At 37.1% G+C, this 18,224-nt stretch overlaps 4 protein-coding genes across 4 annotated transcripts; 2 read left to right on the forward strand and 2 right to left on the reverse strand.

The window, feature by feature from the left end:
- On the reverse strand, nucleotides 1-5,725 carry LOC124537108 (AN1-type zinc finger protein 4-like). Its single transcript, XM_047113836.1, has 7 exons — nucleotides 5,255-5,725; nucleotides 3,250-3,454; nucleotides 1,830-1,951; nucleotides 1,192-1,350; nucleotides 907-1,112; nucleotides 698-818; nucleotides 1-525 (listed from the first exon to the last, which is right to left on the reverse strand). Exons 1-7 carry the CDS (start codon nucleotides 5,433-5,435, stop codon nucleotides 32-34), a joined length of 1,488 nt encoding a protein of 495 aa, XP_046969792.1. The 5' UTR covers nucleotides 5,436-5,725; the 3' UTR covers nucleotides 1-31.
- A 264-nt stretch (nucleotides 5,726-5,989) lies between these two features.
- On the forward strand, nucleotides 5,990-7,053 carry LOC124536846 (40S ribosomal protein S26). Its single transcript, XM_047113484.1, has 3 exons — nucleotides 5,990-6,140; nucleotides 6,342-6,519; nucleotides 6,856-7,053. Exons 1-3 carry the CDS (start codon nucleotides 6,045-6,047, stop codon nucleotides 7,020-7,022), a joined length of 441 nt encoding a protein of 146 aa, XP_046969440.1. The 5' UTR covers nucleotides 5,990-6,044; the 3' UTR covers nucleotides 7,023-7,053.
- A 345-nt stretch (nucleotides 7,054-7,398) lies between these two features.
- On the reverse strand, nucleotides 7,399-9,343 carry LOC124536845 (PEST proteolytic signal-containing nuclear protein-like). The gene is made up of 4 exons (XM_047113483.1): nucleotides 9,173-9,343; nucleotides 8,893-9,060; nucleotides 8,357-8,612; nucleotides 7,399-8,262 (listed from the first exon to the last, which is right to left on the reverse strand). Exons 1-4 carry the CDS (start codon nucleotides 9,198-9,200, stop codon nucleotides 8,100-8,102), a joined length of 615 nt encoding a protein of 204 aa, XP_046969439.1. The 5' UTR covers nucleotides 9,201-9,343; the 3' UTR covers nucleotides 7,399-8,099.
- A 340-nt stretch (nucleotides 9,344-9,683) lies between these two features.
- On the forward strand, nucleotides 9,684-17,762 carry LOC124536948 (mitochondrial tRNA methylthiotransferase CDK5RAP1). The gene is made up of 7 exons (XM_047113617.1): nucleotides 9,684-10,327; nucleotides 11,281-11,431; nucleotides 12,103-12,317; nucleotides 12,398-12,528; nucleotides 15,887-16,043; nucleotides 16,659-16,786; nucleotides 17,350-17,762. The coding sequence occupies exons 1-7, from the start codon at nucleotides 9,793-9,795 to the stop codon at nucleotides 17,737-17,739; spliced, it is 1,707 nt and encodes a 568-aa protein (XP_046969573.1). The 5' UTR covers nucleotides 9,684-9,792; the 3' UTR covers nucleotides 17,740-17,762.
- The last annotated feature ends 462 nt before the right edge of the window (nucleotides 17,763-18,224 follow it).

Raw genomic sequence — 18,224 nt, forward strand, 5'->3', positions numbered from 1 at the left:
GGGGGGCGCGCGGGGCGCGGGGGGACGGCGCCTAGATCTTGGGCAGCTTGGGCGCGCTCACGAGCGGGTTGTCGCGGCGCAGGTGGCGCGGCGCGTCCGCCTTGTAGTCGTACGCGCAGCCGTGCACCTCGGCGTAGCGGTGCGGCGCGCAGAACTGCGCCCCGCAGCGGCAGCGGTGCTCCGTGGCCACGCTCAGGCGCTTGCGGCACAGCCCGCAGCGCGCGCGCGCCGCCTTGCGCGGGGACGCGGGCGCGGCGGGCGCGGCGGGGGGCGCGGGGGCGGTGGGTGCGGGCGTGGCGGGCGCGCGTCGCGCGGGGCGCAGGTCGAGCCCGTCGTCGCTGAGGTGCAGGTGCTCGCGGTTGCGGTGGCGGCTCAGCGCCGGCAGCATCCTGTTGCGCTTGAGCTGCTCGAGGTCGGACGTGGAGGACGAGAAGCGCGCGTGTCGCGGCGCGGCGGGCGGCGGCGCGCCGGCCAGCGCGCAGCTCGAGCCGAAGCCGCGCGCGCGCCACGCGCCGCCTGTCGCGCCTGCGGGGGCACAGCGGGATCTTAGTGACGAGGCTTTTACTTTGGCACCGCCGACGCACCGAGGGTGCCCCTCGTTGATTTTTATAAATCAATTTTTGAATCCAGTTTGAAATAAATACAAGGTAGCTCAGCACTGGAGGTGTTTCACAGGGTCTATGAGTGTAGGGCTCACCGTATTCGGAGGGCAGGTCCGCAGCGAGCGGCTCCGGGTCGTCGCACTCCTCTAGTATGGCGGGCTCGTCCTCGCGCGCCTTCACCAGTATCGAGCCCGCCAGAGCCTCCGACAGCGACGCCTGCGACCACGGACGAGTCGTTACGTAAAAACATTAAAATGACGATCATGATGACTCATCGAGGGTGGAATCGCTGGGCGCTACGCACCTCGACGACGGAGTCCTGGATGGACTGGTCGGAGTCGGCGCGCGTGGCGATGGGCGGCAGCAGCGTGTAGCGGTCGGCGAACGAGCAGTCGTAGTCGTAGCGCGTGTAGCGGCCGTCGTAGAGCGGCGCGTAGTGCGCGTCCTCCAGCAGCGACGGCGCCGACAGCGTCTCCTCGCTCCGCGTCTTCTGAATGTCGTGCGGCTCGCCTGCGGGTGCGACGTGCGGATTAGGTTAGGTTAGGTTAGGCCGCAGTCGCAGCCCCCGACCGGAGCCCGGAGCACTGACCGTGGCGGTGGTCGGCGCGGCGGCGCACGGAGAGCGTCTCCATGCGTCTCCGCAGCTCCAGCATCTTGCCGAGCGTCACGGCGTTGTCCCGCAGCGCGCCGCCCTCGCCCCCGCCGCTGGTCGCGCCGCTCGCGCTCGGTCGGTTCGGGGACGACGAATCTGTGACGAGCACATTATAAGTATTATTATTATTATATATTCATATAGTGTTACATATCCCTGATCATTATTAAATGATTGTTATAAGTCCTAAAGTAAAAAAAGTAAAGTAACAGCCTGTAAATTTCCCACTGCTGAGATAAGGCCTCCTCTTCCATTAAGAAGAGAGATTGGAACATATTCCACCACGGTGTTCCAATGCGGGTTGGTGGAATGCACATGTGACAGAATTTCGATGAAATTAGACACATGCAGGTTTCCTCACGATGTTTTCCATCACCGCCGAGCACGAGATGAATTATAAACACAATTAAGCACATATATATAGTGGTGTTTGCCTGGGTTTGAACCCGCGATCATCGGTTAAGATGCACGCGTTCTAACCATTGGGCCATCTCAGCTCAATTATATATTAGTAGTATAAGTTATAAGTCCTATTCTTTTCAAAATATACAAAAAAATAGTAGTAATCGACTCACACTTGGCGCGCTCGAGCGGCGAGTAGGTGCCGTCGCGGTTTTCGCGCACGCGCACGAGGTTGACGCGCTCGCCCTCACGGAACACGAGCACTGTGGCCTTGCAGCCGCGCTCGCCCTCCTCTCTGAAGAGATACAAGGTATACAGTCACATATGTTGTATGATATATACTTGGGGCCAAGCCACTCATCAGGTATGAGCGAGTCAGGCAGTTTAACTACAGGCATGAGCTAAGTATTTTTTGGTCTTAGAATAACGGTTTTGTTAAGTCCAGGAAAAGCAGTTCATTACAAAATTTAAATAGCATCACATATGTTGTATGATATACACTTGGGCCCAAGCCACTCATTAGGTATGAGCGAGTGAGGCAGTTTAACTAGAGACATAAACTAAGTATTTTTTTTTGTCTTAGAATAACTAGAATAACGGTTTGGCACAAAGTCCAGGAAAAGCAGTTCATTAGAAAATTTAAATAGCAGTCACGACCTGTAAACGTTAAGAATTATAGACCAGGAAACTGTGGCGGTCAGATAGTTTTTTGGTCGAAATCAATTGAATTCTTACGATATAAAAAAAATGCAATGACTTTAATGTTAAGTCATCCACACAGCTTACTGTGCACACAAATAAAACATCCATTGTGTTGTATATTCATCAACAGGAAGTAGTAGATTCATTCTATTTCACCGATAAAATTGGTGAAGAATTAAATTAATTGTTCCTCTATTTATCGTTATATACTACAAGTTGATGTTATATGCAGCCAGGGGCAGTTGTAGGTAACTTACATGCCAATCTCATTAGATATGAGTTCAAATAGAAGACCTATACATACATATTAGTCAGTTGACATTTATGTCATCTGTGGGTTTTTTACTTGCTCTTAAAGAAACCAAATGTGATTTTGAATTCACAAATAGTTTATAAATGCTGTAAACATTTTTGTCTATGGTCTACTTTCAAAGGGTTTCAATGTGACGTTTGTTTTTAAATTTCAATATATCCTGTAGCACTTAGGAATAATAAGGCTTTCAAGCAGTGTTTTTTTTAGGATTATTAGAACCAAAAAATACCCCCTACATTACAAACCAAATTTTAAGAAACAAACAAGTGTTTTAACATTTCGGTTTTATTACAAGTTGTAACAAGATCTTAAATAATACTATAAATGTGAAAGTAACACAGGTGTGTGTCATCATGACTAATCAACCAAACATAATAATGTAATATGATATTAAGGAGGCCACAGGCTTGGTTAGACATAGTCAGATATATACGAAAAACTAACCTTGAGAAACAGCAAATAAAAAGAAGAAAACTTCTAAATAAATATAATTCAATGTATACATATATATAGTACATCTGTCGGCTATCATATGTGTCATTACATTTGAATGATGTGATCAAGTGTTGGAAACTCACTCATCTGATCTGTTGGGGTAGAGGAAGCGCTCGATGTCGCGCAGCGGGTCGGCGGGCGGCAGGCGGCGCGTGGAGACGGGCCCGCCACGCAGGCCCAGCACGAGGCGCAGGCGCGCGCCGTCGCCCACCGCGTGCTCCCGCAGCGAGCGCGCGTCGTCCAGCTCGCGCAAGTTGTACAACAGGTGCTGCTGCGACACCGGGATGCCTGCAACCACCACAGGGAACGCTCAGACTTCATCAACAACTTTTACTGACTTGACCCAAATTAGACCTAGTGCAGCAATGTTAGCCAGTTAGTAGACACAGTACAAAATATTAACAAATATATGCAGCTAAAAAAGAAAATAAAGTACTTCAAATAAATAACTTATTCGTTTCATATTATATCTGTCAACATCATTCAATCATTTATCATACACAAAACATTCTACCACATAACAAGAAAGCAATGAGGAAATAAATCCGAATGAATCATTGACTCACATCTGTCATTCATATTATTATATTGTTTCAATATGGTTTTACACATATTAAATAAATATAAATAACAACACTATATATATCTTTATAGCTTCAGGTTGATAAACTATAGTTTATTGATATATAAACTTAAATTATATTTGTTCATACTTTATATAGCTTGTTTGCCTGCAGCTTCATTTAAAAATATTACAAATACTAGTATTTATATTAAGAACAAATATTTTCGTTTCCTAGTGGTGTACAATTTGAAACAGGTGAATTGGCACTCATTCAATCTTGTAAAAATAAGGCATGAAATCACAGTGACCTTTATATAAAAAGTCATGAACAAAAAATAAAAAAATCGAAAACCAATTACCAATCATCACTATTTGATAATCAATTAACTTTTACTGTTAAGTTTGTTTCATAAAACATATTATGAATCAAACAAATGTTGTAGGATATATGTTAAGCAATGAAGAGAAGTGCTCTTATAAGTAGATTGAATCTGCCTAATAACTATAAAGAGCTCAATTGTCACCACACGGATGGCCAATTTCATTAATTTAGCAATTGAATTTGACTTCATGTATTTGGCTAAAACACACAGAATTCAATTGCCAATCTCTTTAATCTTGTGTGGTGTAAGCTTAAGACTGTTTATTGCAGGTGGTAACATTATAATTTTGTCTCTTTTTATTTTAATATTAAAGGGAAAACAATAAATAGGGGAAACTAGCAATTAACAATTAAATTCAACGTGAACAACAAAATGAGGAGAATTTAAAATAAAATTTTAGTATCTTTATTATTTGAGTAAGTTTTTTACTACAGTAACTAAACATAACATTATAGCTTTCTTAGTATAACAAATTTATGAATATAGAGAGTATTTTCGTTTCAAAATGTTTAAAAAATTAATTGAGTATTTGTAAGACATTCATTTATAGAACACCAGTAGTTTTAAGCCATTCTTTTCATGTGCTATCAGATATCATTTACAATATATGACAATATGAGTTGGGACATATGACAACAATTTGCACGAGTAAAAAATTTTAATTGTGTTCATTTAATACTGCAATCAGGAGTTTTAGTATCATAAGCTTGAGAGTAATTATTGAAACTTACTGTGCAGAAGTTATCCAATACAAAATAACACTAATAACAATTATTAATATTTAAAAAAAGAACACCATTAAAATATGTTTAAAATATTATCTGTTATCAGCTATTGTTTTTTTTTTTAATAATAGTAATATGATGTTACTATCTTAAATGTAATTAATGACATTTTTTTCAAGATTTCCAAGAAATTAAAAATAAAATGAAACTCTGCTATTGTATTGGAAACATCTGGACTTATGTAGAAAACATTAAGTTTCTGAGGCAATAAACAAACACATCAAATATGATTTGAAAATTTGTTTGTTTAAATTTACGCAGCACAAAGCCATCCTTTGTTGGAATGACGCATAATAAACAAGTCGTTTTCTTACCTAGAAATAAGATTGTGTAATACTAATATGCTAAAACCCACCTTCTACTCTAAATATCTTGGACTTAATCGCGAAAATGGTATCTGAAGGCGATACGGTCATTTCAAAAGCGGTGCCAGTGAGGGTTTCGACCAAAACTTCCATCGTGGGCTGGCTCGTCCCATCTTCCTGAAAGCCCTTCGATCTATTCGAAAGTCTCTCCGGGCATCCATGTTGTGACATTTCACACGCGGTTATTAATATTAACTACCTGCGCCACATCGCAATTTAAAGAATTTTTATAGCACTGATTATGATAAAATGGATATGCACTCAGATGATCACTCAATGACGACACACAAATATTTTTGCACAGCTTTAAAATTCGAAGTGAAACTATTAGTAATATTATTCGAAATTCGAGAAAAAGCTAAACAAATATAATTTATACAAATCTAGCTCTATTTAGCAACAAAAATAATATTACATGCAACGACTGAATGAAATATTTTTTTAATGAAATGACGACAGAATATACAAAAACGTAAAATAAAAAGTAAAAAGAACAGATAACTTATAATTTTCGCAGTTCATAAGTAGAATGAACGAATGGTTTAGCATTTAAAACTTCATTACCTCATAACACGTATTAAAAAGTATTGTAAAATTAAATCAATGTCGTGTTATAAAAATACATTAATTGTGATAATTTTAATCTAATTCATCAGCATGTTATCATTATAGTCTAACGTTAATATTACAATATTTAAAAAGCTTTTGTATGTATAATAATGCTAATGGAGTGATAGACAAACTTTATAGACATAGACAACTTACAACCAATAGAACTCTATGACCGGAAATTTGACATCGTTCATTTGCAATTGTCTTTGTCAAAAGATTCTTTTCCGTCGTTCTTCGTTTACCGTATCGGAGGTTATAAAAATGGTGCGTAACTTTTTATATAAAATATTAATATATTGCCGATAAATTATCTTTAAAAAGCTTATTAACTAAATGGAATTTTAATATTAATAGCGTCTAGTGGAAATTAATAAGAAATTGTAGTGATATTGATAAAATATTGAACGCGTGGAGGTTGTCGTGTACTAAAGACATGTGGCTACAAGGAAGAAATTTTGTTTTCAGACTCGCAAACGCCGTAACGGAGGACGGGCCAAACACGGGCGTGGGCACGTTAAGGCTGTAAGATGTACCAACTGCGCGCGTTGCGTACCAAAGGACAAGGCTATCAAAAAGTTTGTGATCAGAAACATTGTTGAAGCGGCTGCTGTCAGAGACATCAACGAGGCCTCCGTTTATGCTTGTAAGTATAAAAATGATCTACTGTAATTATTAACGTCAGATTGATGTAGTATATATAGACTAATTCTTAATGAACATTCTTTAAAATAGTATATTTTCTTAGTGATCATATTTTAATTAATATTTCAAACAAAAATCAGCGGCAATAAAACGATAGTTGTTTGAATTAAAATCTGAGGCTGTAATTCTCATTTATTATCATTAGTGCTTAATACATATAGTAGGATAACCTAACAATGAATAAACACAACATTAGTTATAACTCTTTCTACAACTGATATAATGTATAGATATCATATATTTATAATTTTTCTATAACAATAACTTTTGCTTTCAGCATTCCAGCTCCCTAAGCTGTATGCAAAGTTGCATTATTGCGTGTCATGCGCTATCCACAGTAAGGTAGTCCGTAACAGGTCTAAGAAGGACAGGCGTATCCGTACACCACCCAAGAGTAACTTCCCAAGGGACATGGCGAGACCGCAAAATGTGCAGAGGAAGTAAATTTTAATTAAAAAATTAATGTAAAACCCAAGCAATTTGTTTTATTTTTACTTGAAACAAATCTCGCACTTACTATTAGTGCAACATATCAAATTTATATCTGATACATAATTAGTATTAGTGAAAAATCCCGTTCTTTTTAAGACTTCTTGTAATTTATTCACTGCACAATATACAATAAGTAATTTTAACTTAAAAATAGTAAAAACTTGTAATTACACATTTACTTAAACAATTCCTCACATTGAGTACTGAGGAGACTAACAAGTTCTACCCTAATGAGTTTTAGAAACTAAAAACATTTCTCTTCTCAAAAGTCAAAACAATGAGTAGGAAATATAAATCATGAATTGGGTAAAACAAATAAAAGACGGTATTCATTTAGAGTCTTATAATGAGTCAGAATTTCAAATAATATACAATAATGCTTACAGAATAACCATTGCTTTCCAAATTTTACTGTTTTTTAATTCCTGTTTCAAAATGATTGAAGTACTTAAAATATGTATTTATTTTATAATAACTAACAGGCAATTGCTTTACTATTTCTACACTTAATATTGAAATGTTTAATTGGTGCATAATAGTTAAAAATTATAAGATTTCAATTCAATACACAACTCCTCAATTTTAGCTTCAATTTAAAATATTAATACTTTATCCATTATACAGAAAAACTATATTTAATGCTACATTGTAAATGGTTTGATTATCTCTTTAAAATAAAATATTGGGTTTATTTTTTGCAAACAGAAGGAATTCTTTCAAGATATTAAGATAAATTATTGACAAAGCTCTATAAAAATCAATGTAATTTTTAAAATAAAAAAAGGAATGTAATAACATGATTGCAGGTAGGATTTTCCAGAAATAGATCCCTTAAAATTATTTTATGAATAATCATATTCTTGAATGATTCTGCTAATTCATCGGAGACTGATTTGCGCTAAGTTCCTAGTATGTCGTTGAAATAAGGGTGTTTTTTTAGTCAGAAATATATATTATTAAAATGATTACATTCTAATGAATAAGATGAACAAATTATATAAATTCTACATACAGACTATAAATTAATTATCATGGCCCTTTAATCTTATAGATTGTCTGAGGAAACTTGATTTGTGGTTTATCTGCAGTTTCTAATGCCTGTTTCAGGTTCTTCTCAAACACTTTCTTGGCATCGCAGAAGCCTTGTTTGGTTTTTCCAAATGAGTTAGGGCCCGCTGAAGTTGGTGTCTCTCTGTGGATATTATATTTTGAGTACAAATTTGAGTTAAAATTAGTTAATAAAAATAAAATATTCTCATTAAGTTAGCACTTGAAGAAATACAAACCTTCCAATATTTCTCATCCTCATCTTTGCTTCAGCTGGCATTTCCTCAGGTTCATCATCATCATCAGCATTAAACACAGACGCTACTGTTGCCTTTGGTTTATCAATGGGCTTTGATGATGCACCAAGAGTCATCTTAATTGGTGCTTTAGATTTAGAAAAACCAATGGAAATTTTGCTGATACGAGGAGGAGGCGGCGGCGCTGGTACTTCTTCATCAGATTCTTCCCAAGTGTCATCAGAGTATCGTCTCTTGTCTATAATAATAAATTTGGTCATTATAATCTGAATTTTATACCTTTTACATTATTCAATTAAATTGTGTGGAGGTAAAAATAGGATAAAACCTTTTGACTATAAATATAAACTTCAATTACAGTGAATTTCTTCTTTTCATAGAAAGAAATACTTCACAATTTATAAATAAAACTTTAAAGTTCTTTAAAATTCACACTTAAAAACTATTGTCTTGATTCTATTGAATCATTCTAACTTAATAATTCATTTAAACAAAAAGATAAATTGATAATATCGTACCTTCATATTCTATGCCTCTGTCGCGACTTTTGCTAGGTCTTTCAGATATATTTTTGTAGGCAGGTGGCGGCGAACGGTTTCGCCTAGGAGACCTCGATCTGGACTTCGACCGCTTCTCATCTTTCTCCTTGTACTTTCTATAATCATCACGCGTTGATCGCGAAGACCCTGCCAATGCGAAAACACTGGCAAAGATAAATAAAAATATATATATTTAAGTAAAAGAACTAGTGAAAGGTTGCTTTAATTTTTACATTTTACAACATCTACATTCGAATACCTTTGTGTTCTTTGTAGCGACTGCTCATCTTAATTATCCTTCTTATTTTTCAATCATTAAAGAAAAAGAAACAGATTGGTATTTGCATTTTCTACACAACGCAAATAAAGATTACAGATTGATAACTCAACAAACGGCCATTTTGTTTTTTATTTTTAATGCGTTTTACATGACATGAAAGTTGCATGTTTTTATTGATTTTTTGTAAATATTACAAAATAACTCTGACCTCTTATTTAATTATACAAATACATTATTTTGCTTAAATTTTATTAATTTTACTATCAATGAAAATATAATATACAATACAGAGAAATATTATTATTTCGCCTTAAATTTATTTAATTAATTTGACGACCTTATATTAATTCGTAGACTATTATTTAACACATATGTGAAAATATTATAAGTAAGTAAGAAAATAAATGAAATTAGTTTTATATCAAAAAAGATTATGCGTTGAGTGTAAATACTTATGACATAATATATCAATTCTTGTATTAAGTGTCAATGTCAGCTGTTATGGTTTTAGGTTATTTTGATTAATACTTTTTGTAATACTTTTTATAGAATAAAGGACACAAATATAATCACGTATTTGTTTGAATACACAAACCACCATGTTATTTTTGCAAAATGGAAAGCGACTTTTAAGATACGTTAGGGCATCATATAAATGTCGGTGCAAATCCGATGCACCACTTAGTACTTTGAAAAATAAGTTAAAACAAGGCCCTGGATTGAAAGAATTTATTGTAAATTCAAGTGAAGTTCCAGAAGTGATTACATATCCACCCCATATACCTTATTTGCCGGATAGCATTCAAAATACTTCTAAACGAAAGGTTTATTTTGATGTTTACGGTTGTCAAATGAATTTGAACGACACTGAAATCGTTTGGTCTATATTAAAAAATGAAGGATTTGAGAAGACTGAAGTAGAAGAGGAGGCAGATATATTCCTAGTAATGACTTGTGCTATCAGAGAAGGAGCTGAGACTAAGATATGGCACCGCTTAGACCATTTGAGGGGTTTTAAGAATAGACGTGCCTTATCCAAAAATCGAAACAACCCTGTGAAGATTGGGATTCTGGGCTGTATGGCAGAGAGATTGAAGGAAAAGTTAATTGAAAAAGAAAAGGCTGTGGATGTGGGTATGTTTCTCTTTTCAGGTATTATTGTTTCATCACGGCAATATATCATAGTACCATAGAAACTATATAGATTTTAATAATTCCACAAACTCAATTTAGCTATATGTTATACAAAGTTATATTAGCTAATTGTATTTAGCTCATATAACTTTTATATGATATTAAATTTTATTCTAGTTTTTCTGGGTAGAGTCTACAAACTAGTTGTAGCTTTACTTAACAGAGTTTTGTAAAATGGTGATTTAAAAGTGCATGTAAATGCCTTCTCCAATAACAAACAAATCTTAGATTTATGTATTCTGTAAATTGCTTATAACTCAGCTATATTGTGCGGTGCAGGCCGTTTTTGATGATTATATCTCAATTTATAAGACTCACATATATAATCAATTTAATTTAATTCTTAAGTTCCCATAAAAAAATAACATTTAAAATGCCATTGTTTCCCTCAAATTTTTTATTCAGACTGTTAGTTAGAAGTGCTAATTATTCAGGGTATTATTCAGGATATTTTATTAACAATAAGTTATTTCAACCAGATGAGAGCTGAGATGGCCCAGTGATTAGAATGTGTGCATCTTAACTGATGATTGTGGGTTCAAACCCAGGCAATCACCATTATATATATATGTGCTTAATTTTTGTTTATAATTCATCTTGTGCTTGGCGGTGAAGGAAAACATTGTGAGGAAACCTGCATGTGTCTAATTTCATTGAAATTCTGCCACATGTGCATTAAACCAACCCGCATTGGAACAGCTTGGTGGAATATGTTCCAAACCCTCTCCTTAATGGAAGAAGAGGCCTTATCCCAGCAGTGGGAAATTTACAGGCTGTTACATTAGTTTTTTACTTTACTTCAACCATATAAAATCATACATTATTGTTATGATACGTAGATAGTAAGTATTTTGCATTATTTCTATGTTCTATATATATTTGTTTATTTTTAGTTGCGGGACCAGACAGTTACAGAGATCTGCCACGCTTGTTAGCATTGACTGAGAGTGGACAAACGGCAGTCAATGTGCTCTTGTCGTTAGATGAAACCTATGCTGATGTTGTTCCCGTTAGATTGAATCAAGATAACATTTCTGCTTTTATGTATGTTGTTCTATATTTATAAAACCTCTAGTTACTTTTACATGTTACACTACCCACAGTACACTGATCAATCTTTATCTATAGTAAGTAGTTTATTCTTCCCCAGGATTCAAACTATCTCCATACCAAATTTTATCTGAATTGGTTCATCAGTTTTTATGAAATGAGTAAAGATTTGTCAAACTATTATATCTAGAAAGATGATATATGGATGTAAGATTTTTCACCAACTTTTATGAAAGACTTTATGGGCGAAGAGTGACTATATATGTATTTTACACATATAAAGTAGGAATAAGAAGTGTTGGAATAATACAAAAAGTCTCCTCACAATCAATACTTCATCTCTCCTGAAGTGGTTCACGATCCTTCCAATTCGACGATTAAAGTAAGAATGACCATTTCTAGGCTTACTCCTAGTATTTAATGTTTACACGCCCCTCCTCCGACTGTAGCAACATCCGGTTTCGATCCATTTTAAAAACAATTTAGTTTAGTCAAAACTGGATGTTGACAATCAACGCAAATTGTAACAACTATTTAAATCGAATTATTTATGCTGATAATACTTTAATACATTAAAACAATAAAATATGATCATATTAAAATAAATGTGCTAACAGAAGTATGAGTTAAATAAATATTGTTATATTTTTTCATATATATTTCAGCTCAATAATGCGTGGCTGTGACAATATGTGCACATACTGCATCGTGCCGTTTACTCGCGGCCGGGAGCGATCGCGTCCCGTGTCCTCCATAGTGGACGAAGTGAGACATCTCTCCGAGAGCGGAGTGAAGGAGGTCACCCTCCTGGGTCAGAATGTGAACAGTTACAGGGACATCACCCAACCTACTGAGAAATTTGACACTCACTTAGCTGAAGGTAAAAAATCTTACTTAAAGTGAAAATATAGAGTAACTATGGAATCCCATTTATATTAAAAACATTTATTATTTTGTCAGGTTTCAAAACAGTGTACAAACACAAGAAAGGAGGGCTCAGGTTTGCGGATTTATTAGATAAAGTTGCATCAGTTGATCCAGAAATGAGAATAAGATTTACCGCTGCACATCCCAAAGATTTTCCTGATGAGGTAAGTTTGATTCATGTATGCATTATGAATATAAAGCCATACTGGATGCGCACTGTCATTTATTTTCCTCTCATTACTGATTAATCAATCGCAACAAGAGTACAAAGTATTGTGTAGCTTTTAAGTCGTGTTTTTTTGTCATACATAGGTAGGTAGAATTGGTTTTGGGTCACATGATGCCACGTGATCTACACTGTCTGTTTACATTTTAATTAATATCAACCAATTTTCAAACTATTAACATGCACATGTCCCTGATGTATAATTATTCTGTTGGTTTCTTGTGACTTTTATATTTTCATATAAGTGATATACAACCGATAGTCCAGTCATTATAGACATTCGAAATCGAAAATTTTACTATAATTCCAAAAGTTTTCAAACTTCGGTCAAGTAAATGGTACATTGGGACGACAATAAATCTCATTTTGCAACCTTGTCCGCAGTCCGAAACATTGTTAAAATCGCCATTAAATTAATGTTTGCTGTATGGTCATGAAAAAATTCCAAAAGTTCTGCAAACTTGGGGAAATTTTCGATATAATATTTCTTATCACATATTTAATTTGCAACCAATCTAAGCGTGTTATTGAAAATTAATGTTTTTTTTTATTAAACTGAATGAAAACGTTCCAAAAGTTTTGCAAACTTAACACATATGTCGAAAAAATATACCGAACAGTTGTATAAATTTGCAACCTTTTTCGTGGTTGTTTGTTTATTTATAATTCTTTTTAATTCGTGGTAATTTTTTCGAGTAAGGTGGTCACGGAATAATTACAAAAGTTTTGAAACTTGTTTGCAAACTTCGAAAACATCTATTCTGATGCATTTACAAATTTGCAACTTCAAACGCGATCCGGAACTTTATGCAATTTGCAAAAATGTAATTTTGTAATTTTTTCACCTTCAAGAAAATTTCAAAAGTTCTGCAAATCGATTGGACTGTTTAATTTTGGGATTAATGTCAGGATTTGAATTTGCAACCTCTCACGCAATCCGGAATATTGTGTGATGTCGGAAATTTAACTTTATGGCATTTTTCATTTTCGAAAAAATTTCAAAAGTTTTGCAAATCGATTGTTTCTTTGAGGTGCATGTCAATATTAAATCAATATCAAGTATCATCAACCATGGCGGTTGGTCCGGGATGAATGCCGAGACAACATCTAAAACTATGTTGAATAAGAACGGGCTAAGAGCCGAGCCCTGGTGGACCCCTACAGTGATCGGGAAAGGCTTAGTATCCCCAACCACGGAAGTTGAGCTGCGGTATATGTCCATGAGAATGTCAATTTAGCCCTCAGGCACACCTTTGAACCGCAACGCTCCCCAGATACATTGACGAGGCACACAGTCAAAAGCTTTCTGCAGGTCTAAGAATGCTCTATGCAGAGCTCTTACTTTGTCCCTGTAAGCCTCGACCAAAGTTCTAAGGGAGAAAATGGCTTCCATGGTGCTGGATCCCGGCTGAAATAATACTGACACCCAGAGACAGTAAACTCTTGGCCGAGCCTGAGGTGATTGACCTCAGGCTCGGCCAAGAGTGACCACACGCTCGAAGAGCTTCATGGTGTGACACATGATCTTGATCTCTCTATAACTACCACAATCCTGAACACTGCCCCTGCCTTTTATAAAGGTGTAATGTAATTGGAACGTTACTGGTTAGACATGCTTCCAGTATTCAAGATACAGTTAAAGAGATCAGTAAGTAAGCGCACACCAAGAGAGCCCAACGATATCCACGCTTCGATCGGTATGTCGTCAGGTCTAACCGCTTTATGTTTCTTCATGCGGCTAAGACCCAACATTGATTGCGGCAACAAGTCCGAGGGTAGGGGGCGGTTCGGGTAGCATTATCGGTGATAAAGTGCTTTCTTTTGGAAGAACGTGTTCACGATGGCCAGAACAGACGCAATACAGCTTGTTAAATGTGTGCTACCTCTGCATTACGGTGACCATATCCGAAACCACCGTGGACACGATCATACCCGTCGTCAGGGAAAAACCAGGATAGGGATATAGAGTCAAGAAGGAAAGAAGGAAGGAAAGGTCAGGAAGGGGGATCGGTAGAGAGGGACACCACTTCCATGGACTGGGAGAAAGTGCCCTGGAACATCGTATCGTATCGGACAGATACTTGGCAGGTCACCCTCTGAGTGTCTATTTTGCGTGAATGTGTGAAAAAATATTTCCGTATTCCGGATATGGTTGCAGTTCCGAATCGCGTATGAGGTTGCAAATTTGCAAATGCATCAGAATCGATGTTTTGTTTGCAACCAAGTTTGAAAACTTTTGTAATTACTCCGAGACCACCTTATTCGAAAAATTACCACTAAGTAAAAAGAATTATAAACAAACATGTTCCGTTCAACGTAAAATGTTGCAAATTTATACAATCGTTCGGTATATTTTTCCGATATATCTGTCAAATTTGCAGAATTTTTGGAACGTTTTCCTTCAGTTTAATAAAGAAAAACATTCTTTTTTTAAAAACTGAGCAAATTATCATTTATTGCATTTTTAACATGTTCCGGACCGCAGAACAGGTTGCAAAATTTTATAGTTCGTTTTAATACCATTTCCGACCTTACATCAAAATATGAAAACTTTTGGAATTATAATGAATTAATTCTCTTGACTGAATACGAATCAGCTTTCATATCTCCTAGAAATACTAAGGGAAGCGGATAAAATATAATATCAAGAGCTATCATGCCCGGTTTTATAAGAATCAGTCAGCGGTTTCTTGATATTTAACCCTATATTGCAGAGTTCCCATTTTGTACTATATATTTGGGAAATACACCAGCGAACAAACTACACTAAATGGTTACATGATGCAAAGCCAATCGAAAGTTGTAGAGTTTCGAAATGGCATCTAGAATTCTGGATATGTCTGATGGCATTAATGTTTCGCTACCTTTTAAGTTACTTCGAACACAAGCGTCTGAGAAATCGTACAAATTGAATTGTTGATTGATAATTATAATTTCAATCACTAAACGGGAATTAAATAACGTAAACGGGATTACTAACTTTGACATTCAAGATAATCTGCGGATCATGTAGCTCAACTCTTTTCTTGAGTCTTACCCTTTAGGGTGCGATTAGTTCGGTCGTATATTTTTAATATCCGCTAATGTGTTCCTTAAACCGGTCGAGTATGTTTAGGCCAATACACAAACATCAACAGTTCATCTCATATACGTCCGATGTAAACGTCCCTTTGGTATAAAGAAACACTTCACAATAATTGTCAGATATACGTCAAACCCACTCGGTTTGACGTATAACCCGGGCAGTGCGGCATGTAGTCTGCACCCTCGTGCGGTAGTGTAGCGTGTGCGCGCAGGTGCTGCAGGTAGTGCGCGAGCGCACCAACGTGTGCAAGAGCTTGCACCTGCCGGCGCAGTCGGGCAGCAGCGCCGTGCTGGCGCGCATGCGGCGCGGCTACGCGCGCGACGCCTACCTGCGCCTCGTGCAGCGCGTGCGCGCCGCCATCCCCGGCGGTACGTGCCCACCCTAGCCCCGCCTTCCAGCTTCCAATGCCGAGCCAGACAAATCTCGTCCGTATTACCGCAGCATAAAGAAAAGCTACCAGTGGACAAAGGCCGCTTTTCGTCGCTACCGCAGAATTGTCACATTTATGAATAATCTGTTATAAATTTTGGATAACCCCTGACGACATGTCCCAGGCGTCTCGTCCGTATTACTGCAGCTTAAACAGGAACTACCACTGCTACTACTAGTGGGCCATCGCTTTGAATTTTCAGCAAAAGGCTGCTTTTCGCCGCAGCGTTGTCACGTTTGCTAATAATTTGTTATGATAAATTTATGATGATGACTCCTGACAACATGTCCCAGGCTAGAGTTAGACGACCTGGTCTCGCTACCCGTGGAGCCCTCGCGATTGCCCTGTCTAGACGAGATCGTTGGCCCACTGGCAATTTTTTTTAAGCTGCGGTATAATACTCCTCACCTCTAGAAGCACATTAATGGCTTTCATATACCTGTTCATCTCAGGTCGTTTGAATTGCCATCCCATATCAAGTTAATTATGAAGGTTTCTCCGGCATCTAAAATATATTCACATAATGTAACTAATGTTTAAAATCAATTGTCAGTTGGTTTATCCACGGACATGATCTGTGGGTTCTGCGGCGAGACGGACGAAGAGTTTGAAGAAACGCTCTCGTTGATGGACATCGTCGAATATAACGTGGCGTTTTTATTCCCTTACAGCATGAGAGAGGTAACTATATTATTTAATAAGCAAATACGTGTATAACTTTACCTGTCAGAATATAGTCACAAGTGGTTACTACTTACATAAAAAAGGGGGCAGAAACGAGCAAAATGTTGCATATTCAACTATTTTTAGAAATTTAGATAAGGACGTCAAAATGTAACGGTATTATGATACTTTTAAAGTCAAGTTGGATCTATAAATCTTGATCTAGGATGGGATGGAATTGAAATCCTAGGTCGAGCTACTAAAAAGTTTTGCTTTTTTTTTTAAATTGAATCGACCATTGGCGTGCCTTGGGGTTTTATCTTGACGGCATCTCTCTTATGCCAACTTTCCTATGTTTACTCCATATTTAAGCTGGTGGTCCTTTATTGTAAACAGCCAATAACCATCTATTTCGAATTTTCGTAAAGTTCTGCATTTTTCTTAAAGATAAATAGAGAGAGCTGTACATTCATGCAGTATAACTCTTTAAATATGGGCATCATAGCCATTATTATTATCTAATTTGTCATTGGTACCTAAAATCAATAAGACTAAAACTACCGACACTTTTATATTTTCAGAAAACAACAGCGTATCGGCGTTATAAAGACGACGTGCCGGAGGCTGTAAAGAAGGAAAGACACAGTCGAATGATCGAATTGTACCGGCGGAAGTGTCAGAAATTAAACGACGCGGAAATAGGGAACGTTCACTTAGTTCTAGTCGAAGGGGTTGTACCGAAGACGGGACAAATCATGGGCAGGAATGAATACTACATAAAAGTGGTTTTCGATCAGACCGAAATACCATCGGAGGAAGGTCTGAGGCGTGCGAAGCCTGGGGATTACGTCGGGGTCAGAATCGTCTCAGCGAAGTGCTCGGTTTTAACAGGCGTGCCGCTATATCACACGAGTATTAGGGAGTTTTATAAGGAATATAGTTGGGGGGAGCGAGCTGCTTTAAGAGTATAATTATAATGCTATATTTTAGGTATACTAAATCAATATCATGTAAATATTTCCTGTAAATAAATAATTTAGAACTACAGTGTTTTTTTTTAATGTATATTTCCTTGTTTCAGTAAAAATCCGTGTATGTATTAATATTTAACTCAGGCAATAATACTATATACTAATTTGAACACTCAGAATGCAGGTAATTCAAATGTTGCCATTTCCACTGTGATTTCATATTTTGGCGGTATTTATGTACTCTTTGGTTAGTATGGAGTACGGGTATGCGATTGACGATACTTGCGCTTAATTTATATATTGCTGTCTGAAACTATACTCTTAAAAATGCCCTCGGACTTTTAAAGTAAAATTTTATCAGAAAAGAAACAAACTTAATTACCCAAATTTTTGTTTGAATTATATGAAATGAAAAAATTGAGTTAAACCCTATTTTCAAGATGGCGCGAAATACATAAGGAAATATTGGTCGAGATTTTGAAGAT

Source organism: Vanessa cardui, chromosome 17, assembly GCF_905220365.1.
Source record: "Vanessa cardui chromosome 17, ilVanCard2.1, whole genome shotgun sequence".
Classification (NCBI taxonomy): domain Eukaryota; kingdom Metazoa; phylum Arthropoda; class Insecta; order Lepidoptera; family Nymphalidae; genus Vanessa; species Vanessa cardui.